Source organism: Rhinolophus sinicus, chromosome 8 (assembly GCF_057876585.1).
Source record: "Rhinolophus sinicus isolate RSI-liver-muscle chromosome 8, RSI-T2T, whole genome shotgun sequence".
NCBI classification, from domain to species: Eukaryota; Metazoa; Chordata; class Mammalia; order Chiroptera; family Rhinolophidae; genus Rhinolophus; species Rhinolophus sinicus.
This window is the reverse complement of record NC_142508.1, coordinates 45,051,225-45,077,034: the sequence shown is the minus strand read 5'-3', so window position 1 is coordinate 45,077,034 and position 25,810 is coordinate 45,051,225. Positions and strand designations below refer to the sequence as shown.

The following is a 25,810-nucleotide window of genomic DNA, read 5'->3' as shown; positions in this document are numbered from 1 at the left end:
TCTTGACACTTGCGTCACTTGTTGGAACAAGACCATCGCTTCCTAGCACGGCCATTCATCTACTCCTCCAGCCCCCACTCCCCAGAACCAGGCCACCAGCACCACCCAGTTTTCATGGCCTTTCAGGCTTCAGTCCTGTCCCCTGGGATCCTTCCCCAGTCTGGCAGCCTGAGGGATCTTCCCAACACCTCCATGCCTCCCCAGTGCCTCAGGATAAACCCAAGCTCTCCAGCTTGCTCCCCAGCTGCCTTCCACCCCAGTGCCCTATGCTCTGCTTCCTTCAGGGTCCCAGGGACCCCCATCATTCACCTGTCGTCAGGCCAGAGCCGTGGGCCTCATGCTGAATGTCTCCCTTCTTTCTCTCCCGTACTGCAGTCCATCCATTTAGCTTTCTGAGCGTCTCTGCCCCTGCCCTTCCTCCTCTCCCCACGGCCCCGCCCTGGCCACCTCCTGTGGTGCACCCTCCGCTCAGCATCCAGCGAGATCTTTCCATGTCTGGCCGATCTGTCCCCTGCTCCCGTGTGTCCTAGAAGCCTCAGGACATAACCTCAGTGCCACCAAGGCCCCACCTGCCTCTCCAGCCTTGTGCGGTGCCACACGTCACCCTCACTGGCTACTTCCAGTTCCCTAGGTAGGCTGTCTGCATTTCAGAGACCTCCTCGTGTTCTTCCCTCCACCTGGAAATTCCTCACACCCTTTACCCGCACACCCCGCATCCTGCCAACCTGAGCACTGATGCTTCTCCAGGAAGCCTTCCCTGAACCTCCCCCAGCACTGGGTGAGGTGCTGCCACTCTGCCCCTCAGTTCCCTTTGTCTTTTCTGACCATGGCCTTGAGCACTCCGCATTCTGTTAGCCCGAGTGTGTGTGTGTGTACACACATACGTGCCCTCCGAGATCTAGGACCTTCCCTGTTCATCTTTGTGTTATCATCACACAGTGCGGGGTCTGGCATATGCTACATGCTTGGTATATGTTTGATGAAAGGATGGAGTGAGTTAGTGAGTTTGTTTAAATAAGACCACCTGCCATAAGACCAGGGGTCAATCCACTAAGCCAGTGGGTCTCGCTCTTTAGTGTCCCTCAGAATCATGCAGAAGAAGGGCTTGTTAAAATGTAAATCACTGGGCCTCGCCCCCAAGTTTCCCATGTGGTAGGTCTGGAGTAGAATATTCTATAGCAATGCTGCTGGTCCAGGGAACGAACTTGGAGAGCCGCTGAACTAAACCATTGTTTGGTTCTAAGCCTCTGCCGTAAAACTGGGGAAAACGTACTCCTTCATCTTCTCGTAGCCACCATTCAGCTTTCATTCAGCAGACGGTCCCTGGAGCTTTCTGGGTGCCAGGTGCAGGGAGAGATAGTTGAGATACTCCCTTGCCAGAGGCTCCAATTGTCCCTGCTGCCGACTGTGATGGAGGGTCTTGGGACGATGTCCACTCTGAGGAGCGTTCTGCTAGACTCAGGCCCCGGAGGGAGGAGCACAGCACAGCCTCGGAGGTCTAGGCTGGCTGCCGGAGGAGGTGACAGGTGAACGAGGCTTTGAGAGATTAGTAAGAGTTAGCCGCAGAGAGGAGAGGGAGAAAGTCATTCCAGGCGGAGCAAAGCCCACAGACGTGAGGATGCAGAAGGCATGGAGAGGGGTGTGATGTGTGGGGCCGTGCGGGGTGGGGGCAGCAATGGTTGAGGCCGGAAATGGCTCAGTTGGCACGGAGCAGTTAGCTAAGAACAGAGGTGGTGGGGATGGGGTTACTTAGGACACCAGGGAGCGTGTTTTGTTTTTTTTCCAAAGTCTTGGTGTACCCCCTTTATTATTCTTATTTTTAAACTTTATTTGAAATAATTAATAGATTCACAGGAAGTTGAAAAGAAATGGGCAGGGAGCTCCATGCACCCTTCACCCAGCCTCCCCCAGTGTTATAATAACAACTTGCATAACTATGATGTAACATCAGAGCAATACATTGACGTTAGTGCAGTGCTTAGAGCCTCGTTAGAATGTACTAGTTACACATGTACGTGTGTGTGAGACAATGCATTTTTGTCATTGTGGCTATTGTGTAACCACTACCACAGGTTCCATCACCACAAAACTCCGTCCTGCTACCCCTTTCTAGCCACACATCGCTCCCTCATCCCTAACCTCTGGCAACCATTAATCTGTTCTGCAGCTCTTTAATTATTGTTGTTTTATGAATATTATATAAAAAGAAGCATATAGTGTGAATCTTTTTCAGATTCTTTTTCACTCAGCGCAAGTTCTTTGAGGTTCATCTAAGTTGTCGCATGTGTCAGTAGTCAATTCATGACTTGCCGAGTTATATTCCATGGTATAGAAGTACTGTAGTTTGTATCACCATTCACCCACTGAAGGATATTTGGGTAGTTTCTGGGTCTGGGCTATTACAAACATGCCCTGAGCATGGATGAAAATAAGTTTTTATTTCTCTATGATAAGAATACCCAAGAATACAATTGCTTGCCAAGACATAGAAACAACCTAAATGTGTGTTGACAGATGAATGGGTAAAGGAAAGGTGGTATATATATACAGTGGCATATTATTCAGCTATAAAAAAGGAAATTCTGCCATTTGTGATGGCATGGATGAACGTGGAGGGCATTATGCTAAATTAAATAAGTCAGATAGAGAAAGACAAACTGTGGTATCACTTATATGTGGAATCAAAAAATTAATTCAAAGTCAAAAACAGAGAGAGTAGAATGGTGATTGCCTGGGGCAGGGAAAATGGGGAGATTTTGCTCAAAGGGTACAAAGTGTCAGTTATGTGATGTTATCTGAGCATCCAATGTACAGCATCGGGGCTGCAGTTAATAATTCTGTGTTGCACATTTGAAATCTGCTGAGAGAGTAGATCTTAAGCATTCTCTCCCACCCCCTAAAAGGTAGATGTGAGATGATAGATGTGTTAATTAGCTTGACTGAATCTATACGGATATCGGCTCCTCAAGTTGTACACTTTAAATATATTACAGTTTTGTCAGTTATACCTCAGAGCTGGGAGGGGAGACGATTTTAAGAGTGCTACTTGCTCAGCAAATTGAGAACAGTGTTAATTCAGTGAATGGGTATGCTGACTATTCTATTGCATGTAGAGAACTGTGTAGGGAAAAAAATACAATTGCTCACTGTGTGGTAGGTCCATTTCTAGTTTTAAAAGGCACTGCCAAACTATTTTGCAAAGTGGCGGTCACATTTTACATGTGCTCCAGCAGGGTGAGTGACCCCGTTCCTTCTCAGCCTCACCCCCGTTTGGTGTCATCACTGTTTTTCATTTCAGCCGTTCTGATAGGTGTATAATGGCATCTCATTGTGGTCTTCGTTTGCATTTCTCTGATGGCTAATGATGCTGCCATTAATTAATAAGCACATATGTTTTCATGTGCTTATTTGCCAACTGTTATCTCTTCAGTGAAATGTCTTTTGCCCATTTTCCAACTGGATTCATTGTTTTTCAGTGTGGGCAAGTTCTTTGTATATTCTAGATACAATTCCTTTGTCAGATATGTGATTTGCAAATATTTCCTCCAAGTCTTTAGTTTGTCTTTTCATCTTGTTAACAGGGTCTTTTCGCCGGATGAAAGTTTTCATTTTGATGAGGTCCAAATTATCATTTTTTTCCTTTCGTAGGTTGTAACGTCTAAGAGTTCTTTGCCTAGACCTGGGTTCTAAAGATCTTCTCATGTTTTGTTTTTTTCCTAGAAGTTTTATATTTTACATTTAAGTCCATGATCCATTTTGAGTTAGTTTTCACATAAGGTGAGTGGTTTAGCTTGTGGTTCCTTTTTTTTGCCTGCGGATGTCCAGTTTCCTCCAGCGCCGCTTATTGCAAAGGCTCCATCTCTTTCATTACGTCACTTCTGCTTCTTAAAGCAAAAATTCCTTGGAAGAGGAAATTAATTGGGCACATTTGCATGGGCTTATTTCTGAGTTCTCTAGTCTGTTCCATTGATCTATATGCATGATTTCAGTGAGTGCTCCCAGCAGCTTCACAAGGTGGGTAGTTGAATTATCCCATTTTACAGAGGGGAAACTGAGGCTCAGCATCATGAATCCACTTGGTCAAGGTCACACTTCTAAGAAGTGGCAGAATCAGAATGGGCACGTAGGTCTATGTGATTACAGAGGGCTGACCCTGACCCCAGGCTGTCCTGCCTGGTGAAGGACTCTGAGGTCATCCTCCAAGTTAGGGTGACATGCATGGTCCCTGCTGGAGTCCTCCCCCCGCACCCCCCTCACACAGCGGCACTGGCTGGCTGTGATTTTGTGTTGCAGGCACTGGCATTGACAGGTGGGAAGAGAACACTTTTCCTTGGACTCCAGCTCTTCCCAGCCTACCCCTCTCCCCGCTCTTCCCAGGACTCCAGTAGAGCCCGAATCTGCTCTCTGTGTCCCAGAGCTCAGTATTTTTCATCTCTGTCAACAGCTGGGTGCCACATTTTGCCAAATTCTCCTAGCACACCTCATCTCCAAAAACCCCAAAAGTGGCTTTCATGGACAGTCACCAGCCTGCAGTAAAGGCTGGGAGCAGGTCAGTGCGACCCTAGTGACCTTTCACCTCAGCTCCTTTCTTCTTTTCCTGCTGTACAGTTGCCCCATGGCATCCTGGAGTCCATGTGACCCAAGCCAGACATTCCGGCCCACCCTGGACATTTCCCCCTTAGGACTCCTGTGTCTCCTGCCGTCTTCTCCAGTGGGCTGCTACTTGCTGAATTCATTAAACTTTCAGGAAAGCAAAGGCCCTCATAGACAAAACCTATCTCGGGGCCCATCTTAGATTGTTCCTTATCAGGCGTGTGAGTGTGGGCAAGTGATTTCCCCTTTCTGCACCTCAGTTTGCTCACATGTCCAGTGTCTGTCTCTGAGCAGTGTTGAGAACATTCAGGGAGGGCAACCCTCGCGAGCACTTGGAACTGTGCCCGGCACATCGTAAGTGCTCCGTGAGGGTCATGACTGTCACCGCTGAGTGTGGCGTATGTGCCGGCAGCTGGGGTAAGGAGGCTGGCAGCTGCTGTCCCTGTCCTCGGGAGTTTGCCATCCTGGTGTGTAAGATGAGCACGCCACCAAACTCAATACAGAGCGACAGGACAGAATCATATGCCCAGCTCAGCAGGCCTGCAGGACTGGACTGGACCCTAGACTTCTGCTCATCAGACTACCTGGTTGGCTTTGATTATTTTCATGTTTTGCTCTGCCAGTGCCACAAAGAGTGCTATATCGGTTAGGAGGCATTTGACTACAAGTGACAGAAAACCTACCTAGGATGGCAGGAGTCACGCAGGGGATTTATCATCATATAAAATGTCCAGAAATAGGGTAACTCTAGGGCCGGTTAGTTCCGCAACAGGGTCCTCAGGGACATGCTCCACTCATGACCCATGATGGTTACTGTGGCCCCAAGTAAAACCAGTTCCCTGCAGAAAAGGGAAGAGCTTCTCTTTGTTAAGAGGAAAGAAACCGCATCACTTGCCCACCCCTGAACCAACCCCTGACAAGGTCACATTGGACCCGCAAGACTATCTTAAACTGTCAAGATTTACTCAAGTTACGTGGCAGAGGGATGGCTGCCAGAGGACAAGGATGATGATGGCTGTTGGGGTGGCAGCCAACAATGGATACATCATCCGTCCACCCTTTTACCCAATCATCCCGTAATTCACCCATCCATCAGTGTAGATTGACAGACAACACACAGGAGCCTTCTGTCAATCTCCTAGTAAGAACCCCAGAAGAGACACTCACATTCACCTCTGTCTTGTTAACTTTCCTCTATGGCTAAGTGGGAAGCTCAAGGTTAGCATCCCAGGAGCCCAACCTGCTAATCCTAAGGCAACCCCCACCGTGGCTTCCCCAGGCTCAGTCAGTCTGTCCAGCTTCTTGCAGCTAATTAGTTCCTCCCAAACCCTTTAGCTTTAAAGTGATTTCCTCTTCCAAGAAAAGATAAGAGTATTTTAAATTTTCCCAGATGAAATTAAAGATATATTTGACCTCTTGTCCTGGGGATTTTTATCCAGAGCTGTGCATGGTGAGATGCTGGAATGTCCCGATTTCCGATCAACTTGACTGGATGTGGCAGTGATAGAAATGGCCCTGAATGGGACATACTCAGCACCCCAAAGAATGGTCAGCATAGGTCCGTCAGTTTGCACTGGGATTATTACATGAGTGGACAAAGTACAGGTTGTGTTTATTCAGGACAGTTGCTGAGAAATGAAGCATGGTAAATATGTTCCTCTAAAGATGGATCCGTTAGGATTAGCTTTAGCTGCATAATACAGAAAACAGTGATTTAGATGAAATAGTTTCTTTCTTTCTCCCACATTGTCAGAGACCCAGGCTCCTCTTCACCAATGCTCTGCCATCCTTGGCCTGTTGCCTGCTGGTCTTAAAGTGACAGCTGGAGCTTCAGCCTTAAAGAGATGTTGAGGTGGAGGCACCCATGGCATACCTCCAGAGATTTCCTGGAATTCACACGCTGTACTTTTATCTCATTGGCCAGAACTGTAAGGGAGCCTGGGAAATGTAGTCTGCCACTCGTATCTTCCACTTTCCTCTGACTGACCTCAGCCACTGCTGACATTTTCCTTTAGTGCTTGGGATTTTATACAGACATTTTGAGAAAATGGAATAAAAACATCCACACTTCAATTTCCAGCTGTGATGGAGCCACATTTTGCCAGGTAGTTGGCTGGCTGCTAAGTCAGCCAGCATGGTGAAGGTGGCTTCTGCTTTGTATTGTTTTGGCTCTGTCTCCCTTTCCTGGGGACATTAGAGGTCAAGGTCTGGGAGGGCAGGGATAATATGTACTGTCTGGGCAGGTGAGTAGAGTTGAGTTTTCAGAAAGTCCAGTGCACCTCTGAAGCAGCCCGTTGCTGCCCTGGAGACGCTGAAGCCTAGGAGTTTGGAGTTGGTCTTTGCAGGGACAACCCTGGCTTTGTGCCAGCAAGGTGGCCCTGGAGAAGTCAGTTAACCTCCTCTTTTGGATGTTGAGGGTCCCAGTTTATCACCCTTCCAAGTTACAAGTATAGACACAAGCAGCCGACTGGGGGGATCACAATATCAGTTTGAGGAATGGAGGCTCAGTAACTCCCCAGAGTACAGTGCCTGTGTCAGTGGGGTGCTTCTGGCTGCAAGTAACCGAAATTCTGCTGGTTCAGACACTGTAGGAATTTATCTCACAGAAAATGAGGCTCAGAGGCAAGACAGGCTCCAGGGAGTGATAATCCAGTATCTTGACAACATGATCAAGGGCACAGTTTCTTCTGCCTCTTCTCCACCATCAGCAATGGCTTCATCCTCAGGCTGATGGTGAGAGGGCAACAGCGGCTCATGGTGGGATGTAGACTCAGCAATGCCTGGATGAAGAAGAGAGGCCGTCTTCCCTCATCATCTCTCTTACGTGCAAGAGACTTTTCCCAGGAGCCCCCTCTGCCGACTTCTCCCATTTCAGTCAGGTTATGCTAGGTAACAAAATCTCAGTGACTTAGTCAACAAAGGGTTATTTTGCACCCCCACTGCAGCTCCACTGCTGGTTGGCAGGGGACCTCTCAGGACTCAGGCTGCCCCAAGCAGTCACCCTCTATTTCCAAATCACTTCCCTCAACTCCACGACGAGAACTAGTCACACTGCCCCACACAGCCAATCTCAAGGGGCCAGGAAGTGCAGTGCTGCCACATGCTTGCCAGGTGGAGAACCAGAAGTATTTTGTGGCAGTCGTAATAACTCACACCCTTTTATATCTCATTAGCCAAAATTGTGTCATATGCCTGTCCCTGAACCAACCCCAGGCAGGGAGCAGGGTTTCTGCCATGGATGACTCTGATCTGAGGTGAAATGGACATTGGGAGGTGCTCACTGGATTTGCTCCTGGATTTGCTCCAGGGCATAGAGAATGCCACTGGGACATAAGGCCCCAGGGAGAGCTGCTTCCTGTGTTAGATGTCAGCCCCTGCCTGTGGGTGTGCAGAGCCAGCCTCCAGGAGAATCTATTGAGGAGATAACTTTATTTCCTCTCTATACAACCCTGTGAGGTAGAAAATGTCGTTATCCCATTTTTCAGATGGGGAAATGAAGCTCAAACCGATGAGCACTTGCCCAACCAAGGACACGTAGCTAGTAAGGGGTGGAACCTGGGCTTGAGCCCAGATCACCTCGTTTTGAAGCCTGAGCCCACATCTTCTCCCCTGCAGCACCTTCCTCCAACAGACAGACGTACACAGAGTTCTGGCCTATTGGCCAGTTGTCCCAACTCACCCTGTGTCGTGTCAACCTCAGGCCGAGTGCTAGGCACCCAGGATGTCATTCAGTCCTATAAGGAATGGCCTACTGTGATCCCCTCTAGACAACTAGGGAAACTGAGGCCCAGGACTAGGAAGGGACTGTACCTGCCTGGGCAAGAGACAGTGGTGAGGTTTGAACTCCAACCTACGTGGCTGTACACATACTGCCTTATCCTGCTCTTCTCCACTAGGGAGAAAGGGAGCCCAAGACAGGCCTGGAGGTTGGGGTGCTGCTGACACAGCTCACCCCATCTCACAGCCAATAAACAGGACCCCTGAAGAGCCTGTGGGTAGGTCCATTGGCCTAAGTGGCTTCTGCCCCTCCGCCCTTGAGGACCCCGCCCTACCCTGCACTCCCTGCCACCACCAGCTCCTTGGCACACTTCTCAGACAAGGCTCATTCCTGATCCTCAGTTAATAGCACGTCTCCAAACTTACTCATCTAGCCTCCCCTCCACTCGAAGCCTGCCCTGTATTAAAAACGCACCGCAGAGCAAGTCTCAAGATCAGGTGGTTTTTGACACACCAACCTTCACGCTGTACTTGCTTTCTCTTGCCCCCCTGCAGGTATGCGGCCGCCCCACACCCACTGCTGTCTTTTGATCCCCACTTTGGCCACGATGGGACGTCCAGCGGCGACTCTTCCTCAGGTGGCCTGACCAGCCAGGAGAGCACCATGGAGCGCCAGAAGCCAGGTAGGACACCCCCGCCCCCCGGCCCCAGCCAGCTGTGCCCGCCTGCCTCACCCTGCCTGCAAGACCTCTCCTTACAGTTTGACGGGTGACACCTCTCCTGGCAGATGGATAAAACACAAAAGAAAGCTGTAAGGGCCACACGTAAGATTAGAGAGGTCACCCAGGAGAGTAGCCGAGACCAGTGAGCCAGATCCTTCTCCATCCAGGCAGGGCATCGGCAGATGGTATCTGTCATTCAGGTTTCCGAATATAGAGGTGTGACATGGAGGTGGCGACCGCCAGGGGGAAAAGTTGAAAAGGACGAAAAGTGGTGCTCTCAGGGGAGCAGAACCTGCTGTATTGTTTTCATTACACAGACCTTCCTGTATTGTTTTTTGGCTGTTAACACATGTACAGCACATGCTGAGAAAAGAGCCCAAATCATGAGTGTTCAGCGTGATAACATATTACGAAGTGGACATGTCATATTCCACTCTTGGGGCAAGAGACAGAACGTGGCCAGCCTCCGAAAGCCCCCAGACCCTTCCCAGTCAGTACCTCCACAGGCCACCCGCCCGATTCCTGCTTCTCACGCTGGACTTCATCTTCCCTGGTTTTGAATTTCATGCACAGACTATAGACTCATGCTGGATGCACTGCGTGTGTATGTGGCTTCTGTGATTCCATATTATGTTGGTGACAGTGGCCATGTGATTGTATGTAACAACACAATTTTTGAGTAGTATTTCATTGTATGAATGACCCACAATTGAAACGGGTTTATTCAAGTGTAGATGGACGTTTGGGTGGTTTCCAGTTTGGATCTGCTTAGACTAGTGCAGCTAGGACTGTTCTTGTGTCTGTCTTTTGATGAGCACAGGATCACCTATCTGCAGGGCTGCACCTAGGAGTGGAATTGCTGGGTCAGATGTGTAACTTTATAAGAGACTACCAAACCTTTTCCGAAGGTGACAAACCATTTCATGCGCCCACCAGTGACCTCTGAGAGTTTTAGTGGCTCTGTGTTGTCACCAGCCTTGTCATTTCAGCCATGTGGTGGTAGCGTATTGTAGTTTAACTTGCATTTTTCTGGTGCCTGATGACACTGAGCATCTTCTCATCTGTTTATTCTCCTGTATAGAATGATTATCATGGGCATATACACTTAGATGAATTATTTTAAACATAATTTCACATAACAAACTTGTAGCCCCTTTGAAGTCTGAGAACCATCAGATGAATGGGTGAGTCCTAAAGAAATACAATCAATTAAATGTCAGAGAGCATTGACCGTGGAGGAGGGAGAGATAGAGATACCCGCTCAGGGGATGTTTCAGAATTTCCAGGCTGCTCGAGGAATGACCATGTCGGCATGTCCCTAGCTCCCCCGGGCACTATGGGGTACGGAAGAGGTTGCGTGCCCAGGACTGGCGGCCTGGAGAAGTCCTCGGCGCCCAGCCACATGGTTCCCTTAAAGCAGGGAAAATGGTTGAACTACAGACAAGCAGGTCGCCCTCCCAACCTGCTCTCCTTTTCCTGCAGACATGCCTGAGCCTGCCTGCCTGCAAGTCTCTGGTCTTTGCTCCAAGAAGACAGATTTTCTTCTTTTTTCCCCACCCAGTTCATAAAAAAAGGGTCATGTTGCTTGGTGATTTCATTACACCAAAGTATAAAATGGGGAGGAAATTTTTCCAAGGTTCACCATGGGCCCCAAAATAAGGTGTCACAGAAACTCACAATTGTCCTTCCCTTCTCTCTTCTGTCCCCTAGAATTTGGTTCCCCTCTCACTTCCTTGGGACCTGTCATAAGTTGACTGACACCTCCTCCCTCTCCCTCCGCCCCATCCGCACACAAATCAGGGCAATCACCACAAAGTCTAGAATGTATTCAGGGCCCAGGAAAAGGTAGTTCCGGGTAGAGGGCGTCAGGCACCACGACACACATGGGGGTTTGCCCAGCGCTTAGCAGATGGCGATGATCACAGCAACAGCAACAGCAACACGGTTTTGTGTGCTTGTCGTGTGCCCCGCACTGTCTGGGTCCTCCACACTCCCTCCTGTTCTGTCACCTCAGCACCACAGCGGAGCGCACGCTTTTTACTGCCCCGTTTTAGAAATGAGGAAGGGGAGGCACAAAGGTTCTCCTTTGTCTGAGGTCCCTGCTGATAAATGGCATCATTGAGATTTGAACCACAGCTTACTGGGTTCTAGAACCCCTCCTTAACCCTCACTGTCCACAGACAACACCCACAGAGTGTGGACATTTCTCTAGCCTCAGAGCACACAGGTTGGACAGTCGTCCCCATGGTCACCGGCTGCCCTGAGTCCCTGCCTGGCGTAGTTTCAGCATGTCTCTCACACCCAAATCCATGTCTCACATGTCCAGCATGTCCAGCATGAAGCAGGAGAGCCAAAAGGCCACTGGGGACTGGCCCAGAGGTCCAGTGAAGGGCCCAGGATCGGGACCTGCCAAGGGCAGAGTCAGGGACACTGGGGCAGCTGGCGGGAGAGGAACATGGCCCTTCACTAACGATACACCAGGCTGTGTGCCAGACAGGCACTTCCCCTGCTGCTTGGAGCTAACAGTCTGGGGGGCAAGACAGAGATGGACAGGGCGCACAGTGATAAGTACTCACCAGTGATGCTACATACCAAGTGGGAGCTAGCACAGCGCTCAGAGAGATTGACAGGGTTTGGGAGAATCTCGGCGCAAATCACATCGCAAGCAAGGCTGAAAGAGTACAGAGGAGCCAGCTGGGAGGAGGGCATTCCAGGGAAAAGGAACAGCCAGTCGAAGACCCTGAGGTAGCCATGAGTCTGGTGTTGGAGGAATAGTAGGAGGCCTGTGTGCCTGGAGGGCTGGTGGGAGTGAGGCCAGGGAGGGCACAGGGACAGAACATGTGGTGAGGATTTTGTCCATTGCTCGGAGTGAATGGGAGCCACCAGGCTCAGTGCAGAGATGGGATGGGATCTGACTCAGGTGCTTACAGGGTCCCTCTTGCTACAGATTCTTGCCAGGTGGGGACAGTGGAGGGGGAGAGATGGGTGAGTAGATACAGTCATTTGAAGGTAGGGTTGACAGAATTTCCTGATGCCTCGATGTGGCTGAAAAGAGAAGAGTCAAAGACGATACCGGGTTTTCAGCAGCTGAAAGGAAGGAGCGGCCACTTTTCTCAGGCAGGAAAGACTGAGAAATACAGGTTTAGGGGAAGATAAGGAGTTGGCTTTGGCCGTGTTCAGTGGGAGGTACCCAGCAGACATGTTGTGGACATGTTGTGAGACAGCCATAGATACATGTCTGAAGTCAGGGGAGAGGTCCAGAGACAGAAATGTGTGCGTCATCGTGTCATAGATGGTAGTTACGGCTGGATGTGAAGGCCACGGGCTTGGCTCTCCATAGAAATATGGTTTTCCAGTGTGGACTGGCCACCTCCTGAGTATGTGGGATGCTCCAAAGAGGAAAACTGTCTCTAGAGGTGGAGTAGGTGACAAAGTGGCCAGCCTCCATGCTGTCTCATATCTGTGGGTCCCAAGGGAAAGCCACGCAGACAGTGACACCTCTACTGTGCCAGCCAGGCTGCTCTCTGCAGTGCCCCTGAGTGCCCTGCTTACCCCACCAGGCCCACCTTCCCTGAGCATATATTATAGATATTAATGAGCCTCCCATTGGTGGTGGTCTTTTTATTTTTATTTTTTTAAGGTCAGATGTCCAGTTAAGGCCCGTTGGCTTTAGGAGTTTAGACTAATTGACACCCACACGAGCCATCACAATTTTAAACCTGTTTCGCATCTGAACCAGCAATTCCACTTACAGAATTCTGTCCCAGACACAATCCCACACTTGCTCAAAGTTGTGTGTTTTGGGAAGGCCACAAAAACATTGACAAGGAAAAATTGAAAATAACCTAATAGGAAACTGGTTAAATAATGGATGTCCAGTCACATGACGGGGTGCTGTCGAGCTGCTAAAAATAAGAGAGCTTTACATTCAGTTACGTGAAGATGTGCGAGTATTGTGAAGACACACAGCAAAAGCAAGTGTAAGTATATGGTAAAGCGAAAACTTCAGGAGAGAGTTTATTATGATTCCGTTTTTATTTCACAAAAAAAGTGTGTACGTTTAACCAACAAAGGATTGCTACCTTGCATATATAAAGAGCCCTATACACCAATAAGATAAAAGATAGTCAAGCTTATGGAAAACTGGGTGAAGAATACAAACAAGTAATTTACAAAATAAGAAATCCAAATGGCCAGTAAAGATGAAAATGTGCTCCACCTCCCTCAGGGAGGACAATGGAGAATTGTTGTAAGGCTCCAGTGAGTTGACTCATGGAAAGCGCTAGAATGGGGCATAGAGGAAGTGCTCAGTACGTAATTCTGTTACTGAGTATTGTTAAACCCCAAGATACAAGCTGATGGGGTCATGACCCTCTGTGAGCCGGGCAGACAGTCGGGCAGAGGGGTGCCTCCATCAAACCAGATGTTAGGGCTAGATTCTTCCGGTGGACTTGGGCCAGGGCCTGAGTCACCTCTAACTGCTGGTGTGTCTCCTGTCTTCCTACAGAGCCTTTGTGGCATGTGCCCGCCCAGGCCCGGCTCTCAGCCCTGGCTGCAAGCAGCGGGAGCAAGCACACCTCCAGGCAGGACGCAGCAGGCAAAGATTCCCCCAACAGGCATTCCAAAGTAAGTCTGGGCCCCACCTGCGCCACCCGGGGAGTCTGGGCTGTAGGTGTTGGCTGCTTGGCTTGCAGTGACTGCTGTGGGCCAGGAAGCTTCACCTGCCTGGTGTGGCTGTGGGCCTCTGAATGCCACACATGAGCGAGCACCTTTGCCTCCTTCCACTGGAGCAGAGGGACTAAGTGCTGGAGTTAGAACCAGCCAGGCACACATCCTGGCTCCAGCCCTCATCAACCATGTCATCTAGAATAAACCCCTTCAATCTCCTCGAGGCAGTTTCCTCATTATTACATCGGTCATGGTAGGTGTCTTCAGCAACTCGGGCTGCTGTAACAAAAATCCCATAGACTGGGTAGCTTATATACAGCAGAAATTTATTTCTCACAGTTCTCTAGGCTGGGAAGTCCAAGATGAGGGCACAGGCAGAGTCAATGTCTGGTGAGGGCCCACTTCCTGGTTTATAGACAGCCATCTCATCATGTGGTGGAAATGGCAGGGGAGTTCAATAGGGTTCTTTTATAAGGGTATAAATATACATAGAGATTTTATAATCCTATTTATGAGATATACATAAACAGGTAAATATGTATGAGGATTATAAAATCCCATTCATGAGGGTTCTACCCTCATGACCATTTAATCGCCTCCCAAAGACCTGACCTAATACCCTCACACTGGGGATTGGGATTCAACATATGAAGTTTGGGGAACATATTCCATCTGTGGCAGTAAGTTAACTGCTATAACAGAGTCCCCAAATCTCAGTGACCTCACACAATAGGAGTTTATTTCCTTACATAACAACTCAGTGCAAGTATTCAGTGAGCAGCTTTCCACATGGTGATTCAGGAGCCCACACTCCCTCCCTCTTGTGGCTCCACAAGGCCTCTGAGCTCTTTGCTGGGTCCCTGTCTCCTTTCAGCAGATGGAGGTAGAGGGAGAGAGGTTCAGGTGGGAAGCGTTTGTAGTCCAGGCCTGGAAATAGCATAAATCACTTCCTCTTATTGCATTGGCCAAGACTTCCATCATGTGACTATACCTCACTATAAGGGAAGCTGGGAAATGTAGTCTGGTGTGCCCAGGAGGCGGAGATAGTTTTGGTGAGCACTTGGCAGTCTGTTCACATCCGTTCAGTGGCTGTTTGATGAGCACTTACAGTGTGCAGGCACTGGGGCCACAGGGATGAAGAGAACGGCCTAGCCCCTGTGCTCACAAAGCTGATGTGCCAGTGGGGGCAACAAGCAATAAGCAGATGAACAGATACATCATGTAACTCCAAGAAGTGATCCTTGCTGGGAAAGGAAGACAAAGCACCGTTCAGGGGAAAGAAAGTATCAGGCACTGCTGATTTCAGGGTCCTTAGAGAAGGACTTTGAAGAAGTGACCTTTAAGCCAAGACCTTGGATGAAGTAAGGGGTGATCCATGAAAATATCTGGGGGAAGAGCATTGCAGCTAGAGGGAACAGCACGTGCAAAGGCCCTAAAGTGGGAGTGTGCCTGGCATGCTGAGAGCAGCAAGGAGTGATCAAGAGGGAGGGAGAGATGGAGTTAGAGACCAGAACGTGGGAACAGATCACGCAGGGCCTCAGAGGCCATGGTGAGCACTCTTGCTTTCCCGCTGAGTGAGATGGAGGCACGGGAGGGTTCTAACCAGAGAGGGTCATGAACTGACACAGGTGTTCACAGCCTCCTCTGGCGGCATGTAGAGAACACGGTGGAGTGAGGAGGTGGGAGACAGGGAGGAGCGAGAGGCAATGGTGGATGGAGCCACGGAAGGAGGATAGGTGACGGGTTCTGGATCTGTTTTGAGGATGCTGGCAACAGGATTTGCTGTTGGATTGGACATGGTATGAGAGCAAAAGTAGACTCTAGGGTGACTTCCACGGCTCTTGCATGGGACAGCTGAAAAAATGGAGGAGCCATTATTAAGACAGGGAGAGGCAGATCCAAGAGGGAAGGCCCAGAGCTGAGTTTTAGACCTACTGAGCTTGAGCTATGGGCTCACAATGCATACATAATGTCATCCCTCCAAGCAACCGCATGAGGCAGGGTTATTGTCAACCCCATTTTACAGGTGTGGAAACTAAGGCCTTTGCCCAAGATCACATGGCCAGTAAGTGAGAGGGCCAGAGTTGCAAGCTGTCGGGCTCCAGGGGTCACACTCAAGCAGAGGGAGGACCCAGGGAGGGCAGCTTGTCCCTGCCTGGGAATCTAGGGATAACACTCCTCTTGCCTTCCAGGGCGAGCCTCAGTACTCCAGTCACTCCAGCAGCAATACCCTCTCCAGCAACGCATCCAGCAGCCACAGTGACGACCGCTGGTTCGACCCTCTAGACCCTCTGGAGCCAGAGCAAGACCCCCTCTCCAAGGGTGGCTCCAGTGACAGCGGCATTGACACCACCCTCTACACCTCCAGCCCCAGCTGCATGTCACTGTCCAAGGCACCTCGGCCAGCCAAGCCACACAAGCCTCCAGGAACTATTGGCCTTTGTGGGGGTGGGCGCGAGGCTGCTGGCCGGTCCCACCATGCAGACAGGCGGCGGGAGGTCTCACCCGCCCCTGCAGTTGCTGGCCAGAGCAAGGGCTACCGACAGAAGCTGTATAACTCAGGCTCCAGCACCCCCACAGGGCTGGCCGGGGGCAGCCGTGACCCACCAAGGCAGCCCAGGTAAGGCACTGCTCCTCACCCGGGCCCTACAGGAAGTCCTGACCCCCTTCTACTTCCCCCACAGTCTTGATGGCAGGGTCCTCTCCCTGGAAACATGCTCACAGATGTATGGGCTTACACAGTAATTTATTCACAAAATTAGGAGGCTCGTTAGCACCCCCTGCTGCCCATCCCTCAGCCTTCAAGAATCCAGTAGAGAGAGAGAAACCTGACTATCTCATCGTCTCTGGTTCACTCTGACCCTTTGTCTCTCTTTCCTTCTCCCTCTGCTGAGACCAGTGGTTGCTATGCTATTTGGGGTCACAGACTGTATCTGTTAGGAGTGCGTTTGGCTGGAGGTAATGGAAACCTGACCCACAGTGGCTTAAACCAATAGAGGCTTAACAGTCCCCTGATGGGAGCTCCAGAGAGGGCAGCTGCCAGGCTGGTGCATCAGCTCAGGAGAGGCCTCAAGGCCTGTCTCCCTGTGTCTTCCTGCTCCACCATTCTTATTACACTGGCTGTGACTTCCTGGTCTCTTGATGACTGTTGTGCCCCCAGAGGGCATGGGGGCAGAAAACAGAGAAAAGATTGCAGCATATATGCAGCTCCCTTTCTATGGAGAAAGTACAAACTTTCCCAGAAACCCCTTCAGCCAGCAGTGTCACATGACCATTCCAGCTACAAGGAATTCTGGGACATCCCGGTTTAGCCTTCCTGCTGACACAGTGAAGGGCAGTGGTCCCCAGACAGTCCCTTGGAGGGGGCTGTTCAACGCAGAAGCTGGTTCCCACTCAGAGTTTCTTTTTTACAATCTCCAAAAAAGTCATATTTATTATTTTACATTAATATTTTGGAAGTTAAAGAGTTTCTAATTTAGTAGGTCAGGGTAGAGCTTAAGAATAGGCAATTGATAAAAGTTCCCAGTAGATGCTGAGCTGCAGGTCCTAGGATCACACTTCGAGAGTCCCTGGTAGAGAGGCAGGCAGGGGAGTCGGTGAGGAAGAGCAGGTGTTGACGAACCAACAACCTAGAGTTTGAATCACACACTTTGAGTATCTGATGAAAGCCATGAACCACATCCCAGAAAAATGCAGAGGCAGAAAAATGGGTGTGCAGTCACAGGACTCAGCCTGGTCCATGGGCCGCCTCAGAGGTCTGCGGCCCCAGGCAAGGATTACTGAACTTCCATCCCAGGGGTGGACCCCTTAGGCCACAGCCTCCCTGCCCTGACAGCACCTGGGTTGGGAACCCCCATCTGGGGGCCTCACCTCCTTTGGCTTCCCAACGCCTTCACCAGTCTCAGACCCAGGCAGTGGCCTTGGACCTCCTTGACACAGCCCACAGTGGACTTGTGTGTATGTCTGTACAGAAATACCCATGTTAAAAACCATGAAGCACAAATTTCCCAAACAATACTCAGCCTGACTGAGCAAAGCACTTGGATCTAGTCTCGTCCGTTTAAAATGTTGGAATGCTGCTTGACACTTCCTGAAATAATGTCATGACTCAGCAGTGGGTCTGGGGCACATTTGGAAAGCACCATATGTGAGAGTGCCCATATATCAGTGCTTCCCCTCGACGTGGTCCGTGGAGAAAGTGAGGTGGGGAGAGAAAGCGAGTCCCAGTAAGCTAGGCCTCCGCCTCAGCCTGCCTCCCTACACACAGAGTTCTTAATCATTGGAACTCATGGACTCTTTTGCCTCCTTCCTTCATTTATTTATCCATTCACTTCAACAACAAATATTTCTTGGGGATATGTTATGTCCCAGACACTGCTGGGAGCTGAGGAGAAATAATGAGGAAATTCGGACCAGGCCCCCAGCCCTCAACTCAGCCCACCGTCACTGAGGTAGACAGAAGAAAATCAGGTCATCGAGACAGATGTCAAAATGCACCTACGGAGAGGGACTCAGTGCCCCCAGGGTCCCAGGTCTCTGCTTTCATGGCCCCTGTGCTGGGTACAGGCCCATCTTAGTGAACCTGAGGAACTGCAGGGTTGTGAATTCTGTGACAGAGGCAGCAGCACTGGGGAGTTGACTGGCTGAGGCAGAGGGTGGGTATAAAATTACCCTGCATCTGAGAGAAGGATTTGCTGAACCCAGAAAAGAAGACAATAAAATGGGAGAGGACTGTACTGCAAAAGAGGGCCCTACAAAAGCAGGCCCTGTGGTTGGGAGCTTTAATTTGCATACAGACAATTGATGCTAATTGCAAATCATTCTTATCTACTCATTAAAGCTGCTTCCCGAAGTTTTCTCCTAGGCAACCAGGCTCTAGTGTGGAACAGCATTTCCCAAAATGGGGTGCTTGAGGTGATTTGGGTGGTAGGGGAGGAAAATGTTTTATTTTAAATGGATATATGTTTACTTTAATGAGTATTAGGAAAAGTGTTACCACTCATCCCCTGATTTTACAGATATTGCCTTGGACAAGTTCAGGAAAATTAAATGAGTTGATTTAAAGAAACATCCTTCATAGTAGATGAGAGTATGGGCTCCAGAGTCAGCCCACTAGGGTTCAAGCCCTCCCTCTGCCTTGTCTTGGCTCTGTGGCCTTGGCCAAATGACTGGACCTCTCTGGTCCTCAATTTCCTCATCTGTGAAATGAGGGATAAATCACATAACTACCTTAGGAATGTGGTGAGGATTAAATGAGCTACTGTTTGTAGAGCTCTTAGAACAGTACCTGGCAGTGGACCTCAAGCCTGGCTGTCATTAGAGTCACAGGGGATGTTATAAAAAAGATGAAGTCTGCTTCAAACTAACTAAATCAGAATCTGTCTTGGGTCAAGCCTGTTACCGGCAGTGCCAGGGACACCATGATGCCTGAGACAGCCCCAGGCCTGCCGTCTCAAGGCTCAAAGTCCAGTGGGGGATACAGACCCATCCCCAAACAGTGCCTGCCAGAGTGGTCAGAGCCCGAGTGAGGAAAGCACCTGGGAAGTGGGAACCCAAAGGAGGGTCTTGACCCAGGTGCAGGAGGGGTTTACCTGGATATAAGCGGCAAAGCTAACCAGGGAACCAGGAAGGCAGAGTGTTCTAGACAGAAGATGTGCAGGACCCACTGTGGTCTCACTCCACCGGTCCTCCCACAGTCTTCCCATCTCATTGGGCACAAGTTCCCAGGCTGTCGCTGAGCACCTATGCTCAAGAGGCCCAAATGTGCCTCTGCCTGCCTCTGGCCACACTTTCCCTTGCCCCGGGCAGCCCTGTTGGCCCATTCCCTTGGGCCCAGCTGGAGTGACTGCCTGCTGCCCACCTGCGGGGGCCATCTTTGTCTCTACTTCCACAGCACTTTGTAGTGTAGCACCTGTGTTTATTCATACAATGAATCTACTGTGTGTCTGGCCCTCTGCTGTCTGCAGGCAGACAGGACCCAGGCTGGCTTGGTACTGACAGGGTACCAGAGGAGACAGCGAGCAAATACTTACAAAGTAATGTTTGAATTATGCTAAGGGAAAGAAAGTCTATGGAGGAGACCCACTGGGATCTGAGAATGGATATGGTGCATGGCTGGAAAGAAGGGGTGTCTAATCTAGCCAAGGGGAGTGGGGATAATTTCCCTAAGGAGGGGTCATTTCTGCCAAGGATGAGAGGGATAAGGAGGAGGGAGCAGTAAAGTGGTTTCTGGGGAGCTGATAATATATTCTTGACCTGGGATGCAGTTATAGGGGTGTTTGCTTTGTAACTGTTTGCTAAAGGGTGCGTATATAGTTTATCCACTTTGCTGGATGTGGGCAATTTTTAAAAAAAGAAAGCTTGTGTGTGGAGAGGGTGTCCCTGAAGAGGGAGTAGCTTGTGCAAAGGTCTAATGTGAGGAGGAGGGTGAGTGCTGTCAGGTCGCTGAACACAGGCCCCTTGGCTCAAGTGTAGAAATTGAGGGAGCAGCTGATGGGAGGTTGGGGAGGTCAGCGGGGGCCAGACCACGCAAGGCCCTGTCAGCCATGGTTCGGAGTTTGGATTTGATCTAAGAGCTGTAGTGCAAGCAGGTTTATGTTTTGAAAGATGGTGCTGGGGGCAGGAGTGGAGGTGAAGTCTCGGGGACAGGGCTGAGGCTGAGATGTCAGTGAGAAGGAAGGGGGCCTGGACCGAAGGACAGAGACACCAAGGAGGCCTTGGCAAGTAGCATTGCCGTGACATAAGGAGGGAGACAGGCTCAGGTCCAGGACTGCCAGCGAGCTGTGTAAGAGTTGGGGCAGGCCACAGAATGGCAGGAGGCTGCTGCAAACGGGGAACATTGAGATTCTTGAGAGAAGAGGAGAGCAGGGCTGGACCGGCCTGACTCTAGAGCACCCCTTGTGTGCCAGGCAGTGTTCCCGACATGGTGACACAGCAAGGAACAAAGTCGAGTCCCTCCCTTATGGAGCTGACACTCTCCTAGAGAGAGTGAGACAGACAGACAGACAACTGAGCAACCGTGAAATACGAGTATTAACATGCCAGGGGGCGATGAGTTCTGGGGAGAAAAACACTCTGGGGAAAATGGATTATTTCCGGGGTAGAAGGGAATGAATTTGCCAGCAAAATTTGAGGGCTGCTGGGAAAGGGATGTGCCCTGTCATGCACGAGCAGGGAACCCCCCTCACCCACGCCCGCATGCACGATAGCCCTGCCAGCCCTGCCGCAGAAAGCGCTGCAGCCTGTAGCGACTTGTGCCCATCGAAGATTTCAGTGACTTCACAGACTCTTCCCCCCAGACATTCGTCATGGGAGCCCAGCTTCTGGGCACACTGCCAGGCGCCAGCGCCTACTGTGGGCACCACAGTGGGCTGAGTGATCCCAGGCGGGCAGCCACCTGGCCCCCTGCCCTCTCCCGAGGCAGCACACACTCCAAAGCTGCCTGGGTTTCCAGAGCAATTTGTCAGAGCTGTTTAGGGGCAGTCAGAGGCTCTGGCTCCACGTGGAGCTGACACAGCTGGGCGTTCCCAGGCAGGCAGGAAGCATGTGGCCTCTTCCCCAGGCTGTGCTGCGGGAGTCTCCAGGATACTGTTCTGGGGGCACAGCCCCAAAAGGTAATGCGAGGGCCTTGAGATCCGCTGGGGCCCACCCTGCCTGTGTTAGCTGGGAGGCTGGGGTCACATATGACAGAGACCTCAGAGAGTTGCGTCAGCTTGGGAAGAGAAACCCAGGCCATCTCAAGGCAGGGAGGGAATCATGCAGAGATCTCGGGGGAGGGAGCAGTGCAAAAGCCCTGAGGAAAAATGTTTCTGGCTTGTTTGGGAAGAACTGAGGGCATAGGGGACAGACCAGACCAGACGGTGTGGGGCCTTGTGGGCACAGGGAGGACTCTGCCTTTTAATCTGAGTGAGGTGGAGCCACAGAGAGTCCTGTGAAGAGGGCTGTGATCTGACGTGGGTGTTCCCAGACTCCAATGGCTGTGTGCTGGGGGGTGGCAGTAGGCAGGAGGAGGCCCCTGTGATGGGGCGTGGGCAGTGCTTGTTGGAGGTGGCCAGTACTGGTTGGATGGTTGGATCCACATCAATTTTGACCCCATAGCCTCTCTGCTTCCACTCTCTGAAGACCTGCCTCTTCTGCCCTCAGGCCACAGGGTGGCATGTGGGCACTCAGGGCTCCTACCCTGGAGCATTCTTCCAGCCACATGCAGGGACTGACGGACTCTCAAGCCAGACACCAGGGACCGAGGGCAAGACTGGTCCAGCAGTAAAGGCTAAACCCAGGGTATCGGGGTGAGGAGTGTTATTTCCTGGGCTCTGGCCTCTGACTGTGTCCAGATCACAGCTCTACCACTAACCGTGTGATTTCTGTCAGGCTACTTTGTTTCTCTCAGGTTCCATTTCCTCATCTGTAAAATGGGGGTAATGATAGGCTCTGTGGTCTAAGGCAGCAGGGATGAACCAACATCATGCACTAAAGTACTTAGCACAGGGCCTGAGACATACCTCAGTCCAAAAATATCAGCTGCTGCTAGGTTTTCTGTTACTTCTATGTGTTTATCGTGCCTGCTGTTGTCATTGAGAATACAGGTTGGTGGTTAAAATCGGTGTCTCTTGAGCCAGACTGCCTGGGTTTGTTTCCTGGCTCTATCCGATGCCACCTGTGTCGTTTAGAGCAAGTTATTTAATCTCTCTGAGCCTCAGTTTCCCCACTTGAAACATGGGGATGGTGGTAGTTCCTGCCTCATGGGGCTGCTGGGGCAACTAAATGAAGTGACACCTGCTTAGAACAGGGCCTGGAGGTGCTCACAGGCTCTGTGCAGTCACACTGTCACTACCACCTGCCCCGCCACTGCTCTTCCTCCTGCAGGTGGGAGCACAGCTCCCTTTGTGCCTGTCGCCCACCCTAGGCCACCCATCTAGACCAGAGTGCTGCACGTGCCCATGCAGCTGTGTGATTTCTCCATCCAGCCTGTGGTTTTCCAGATTGTTTGGTGAACCTTTTACTCCAACAAAATAAATCTTCAGTGCTCCCTTAGGATATAGCACGGATAAATGCATAGCCTCTCTGGGTGCCCCCACCCTGGTCCTGGCTGAACCCGGAGCCCAGGCCTTTAGCCCCTGGACACACCACATCCCTTTATAACTGCAGTCGGGGAGCACATCCCCAGTGCCCCGGTTTGTGCCGAGCACTTTGCACATGTGATCTCATGTGGCAGGTGCTATTGTTGCCTCATTTCTCAGAGGACGAAACAGGCTCACTGAAGGGAAGGGACTCAGGCAAAGGTTGCTTGTTGTGTCAGGTGGAGCTGGAATTGGAACCTGGGTCAGGTGAGCACCACGGCCCATGTTCTCATCCCCCGCCTGGTGCTGTTGCCTTGTTCGTGTCAAAGCTGAGGCCCAGGGAGGACACCTGTCACGCTGGCACTTCAGAAAGAAAGAGTATTCACCCTGTGGAGTGGGAGACGCATGAGAACGCCACCCTGCCCTGGGCACCGGGGAGGCTCCTGGTCCATGGGTGTGTGGGAATGGCCACTGCCTCAGAGCGCTGGACCAAGATGCACTGCATACGAGAGGGTGAAGACAGACACAGTTGTGGCAGTGCCTCTGACTACGAGTAACAGAAAGTCTCAGCTCAATTGGAAGAAAGCTCTTAGCTCACAGAACATGAAGTTCCAAGGTAGGGAGGCCCCAGAATTGGGTAATGTATTGACTCGAGGACCCAGGTTCTTTCCCTTTTTTTTGTTCTGCCTCCATCAGCCTACAGGCTGGCTCTCCTCATAGGCTCAAAGCGACTGTCATTCACCCAGATAGTCACAGTGTCCAGTGGAAGAGGAAGTGATGTTTTCTGCAAGTGTTTTTTGTTTATTTTTTTAACAGAGATCTGCGCCCCAGCAGACAACACACACACATGCACGCACACACACCCCAACATCTGACTGGCCAGAAATAGATCACAGGACCACTCCACACCCATCCCAGACAAGTGCCATCAGTTAATCAGGATTTGTCCCTGGACTGGGTGACAGGTCACCTTCCTCAAGCAAGGGATGAGTAAAATCAGCCTTTACTTATAGGGTGAGAGGGGAGTAGGATGACACCCACAGTGTCTGCGCCAGGGTCTGAAGAGGGAACGAACCCATCAAAAGAGGTAATGGATGGAGCTGGCTGGCAGACACAGACAAAGGGTGTTCACCTTTTTCCCTTTCTTCTTTAATCATCTCATGTTTTTCAGCTCACAGAAGTTGAACATGCCTGATGACAAGGTAGAGAAATATGTGCTGTAGAAAGTAAAAGTTAGGGTTAAAGTCATTTATGATACATTCATAGAGTATACCCTCTGCAGCCAGTGAAGAGAGAGGGGCTCGTATGGACTGACATAGAGAGATTTGTAGACCATACTGTTAAGAAAAAGCCAGGTTCAGTACAAGCTTACCATTTTGCTGCCATTTACAAAGAAAAATTGGGAGGATACGCACTCCCTCTGACTCACATGTGCTTGTTTGCACAGGTACTCAAAGAAGAAAGGTTGGACTAAGGTTGCTTCAAAGGGGGAGACTGAGGTGTCAGATGGCACTTCCTTTTTTTGCCCTGTGCCATTTATATGGTTTTATTTGACTTATTCTGTTCCTGTACCCCATCATTACTACCTCCAGTGATAATCAGTTAGTGTACACTCCCCCAGAGATTTTTCTCCAGACTTGTATCAGCCCAGTTTTTTCAAACATTTTTAACCATTCCCCAAAACAGGAAAAACATTTTACATTACAACCCAGAATGGACATTCCTAACGAAGTTTCACAAAACCACTTATCCTTACCTCACATGTTCACTGATGTTTTTATACTAGTCTGTTTCTTTTCTTTCTTTTGTTTTTTTTCTTTAATGGTCAAGAGCCATTAGATTGATTTTATGACCCACAGTTTGGAAAAAAATGTACATTCCTTTTTGTAAAAAAGACAAAGCCAAAAAAAAACAATCACAATATATGTACCTTATAAAAAGAAAAAGAGCAGAGGCATGCTTTACACCATGCCTCTGTTTACACCATGTTTCCACTTACTGTAGCTCAGACATCGGTCCTCATCCACAAACCGAAATCTACCTCATTCTTTGCACTGGCTGCGTAGTTTTCTATCATATGGGTATGCTTGGAATGATCTAGTTAATGCCCTATTAAAAGATATTCAGTCCACGTCCAACTTGATTACACACAACACTGTGATGACCATCCTTGTAAGTGTTTACATGTACTTGTGCAAGCCTTCTGTGGCATGAGTTTCTGGGACGTCAAATGTCATCCTTCAGTTCTCAGCTCAGAAGCCATTGCCTCCTTGGGGAAGCCCTCCTGACTACCCCAAACAGAGTCCATTGCCAGTGTTATATGCTCCGTGGCTCCCTGGACATCCATCTACCAATGCACAACCTTGGCTCAACTAGTAGACATTGCTAAATTGCAGAAAGCGTATATAGGTATATAGTCAGAGCTTGCTTCTTTTAATCTAGTCTGAGTATCTCTGCCTTTTGATTGGGGTGTTTAAACATTTAATGAAATTATAGATAATGATTGGATTCACATTTGCCATTTTGCTCTTGGTTTTCTATATGTCTATTTTTCTTGCTCCTCTGTTCTTTCTTTGCTGCCTTCTTTTGTTTTAAATAAATGTTTTTAGTATACTGTTTGGATTCCTCTTGATATTTGACTATTTTTTTAGTTATAGTGTTCATCTTATCAGTGTAATTCAGATGAATACTAACTGAATTGCAGTAAAACAGAAACTTTTCTCCAATATAGCCCCATTCTCTTCCCCTCCTTTGTGCTATTTTGTCATATATGTTCTAAACCCAAACAATAAAGTAGTATTATCATTGCCTTGCTTAACTTATGTCTTTAAAGAAGTTGGAGAAGAAATAAGAAAACATACATTAACAGAATCTTGTATTCTAACCCAGAAATTTACTATCTTCGACCCTTAATTTCCCCATATGGATTCAGGTCACCATCTGCAGTCATTTTCTTTCAACCCGAGGACTTTTATTATTTGCTAGGCAGATGTGCTAGCAATGAATTTTCTCGGTCTTTATTTATCTGGGAACATCTTTGTTTTGCCTTCA

The 25,810-nt window shown here is 49.7% G+C and overlaps 1 protein-coding gene across 10 annotated transcripts in view; it reads left to right on the top strand.

The window, feature by feature from the left end:
- SIPA1L3 (signal induced proliferation associated 1 like 3) overlaps positions 1–25,810 on the top strand; it is a 218,067-nt gene that overhangs the window by 168,113 nt on the left and 24,144 nt on the right. For all 10 annotated transcript variants that reach the window (XM_019751424.3, XM_019751421.3, XM_019751429.3 and 7 more), the window contains 3 exons: positions 8,866–8,993; positions 13,540–13,658; positions 15,893–16,320. In XM_019751424.3, the coding sequence (XP_019606983.3) occupies positions 8,866–8,993; positions 13,540–13,658; positions 15,893–16,320 (675 nt within the window). The remainder of the gene's footprint in view (positions 1–8,865; positions 8,994–13,539; positions 13,659–15,892; positions 16,321–25,810) is intronic.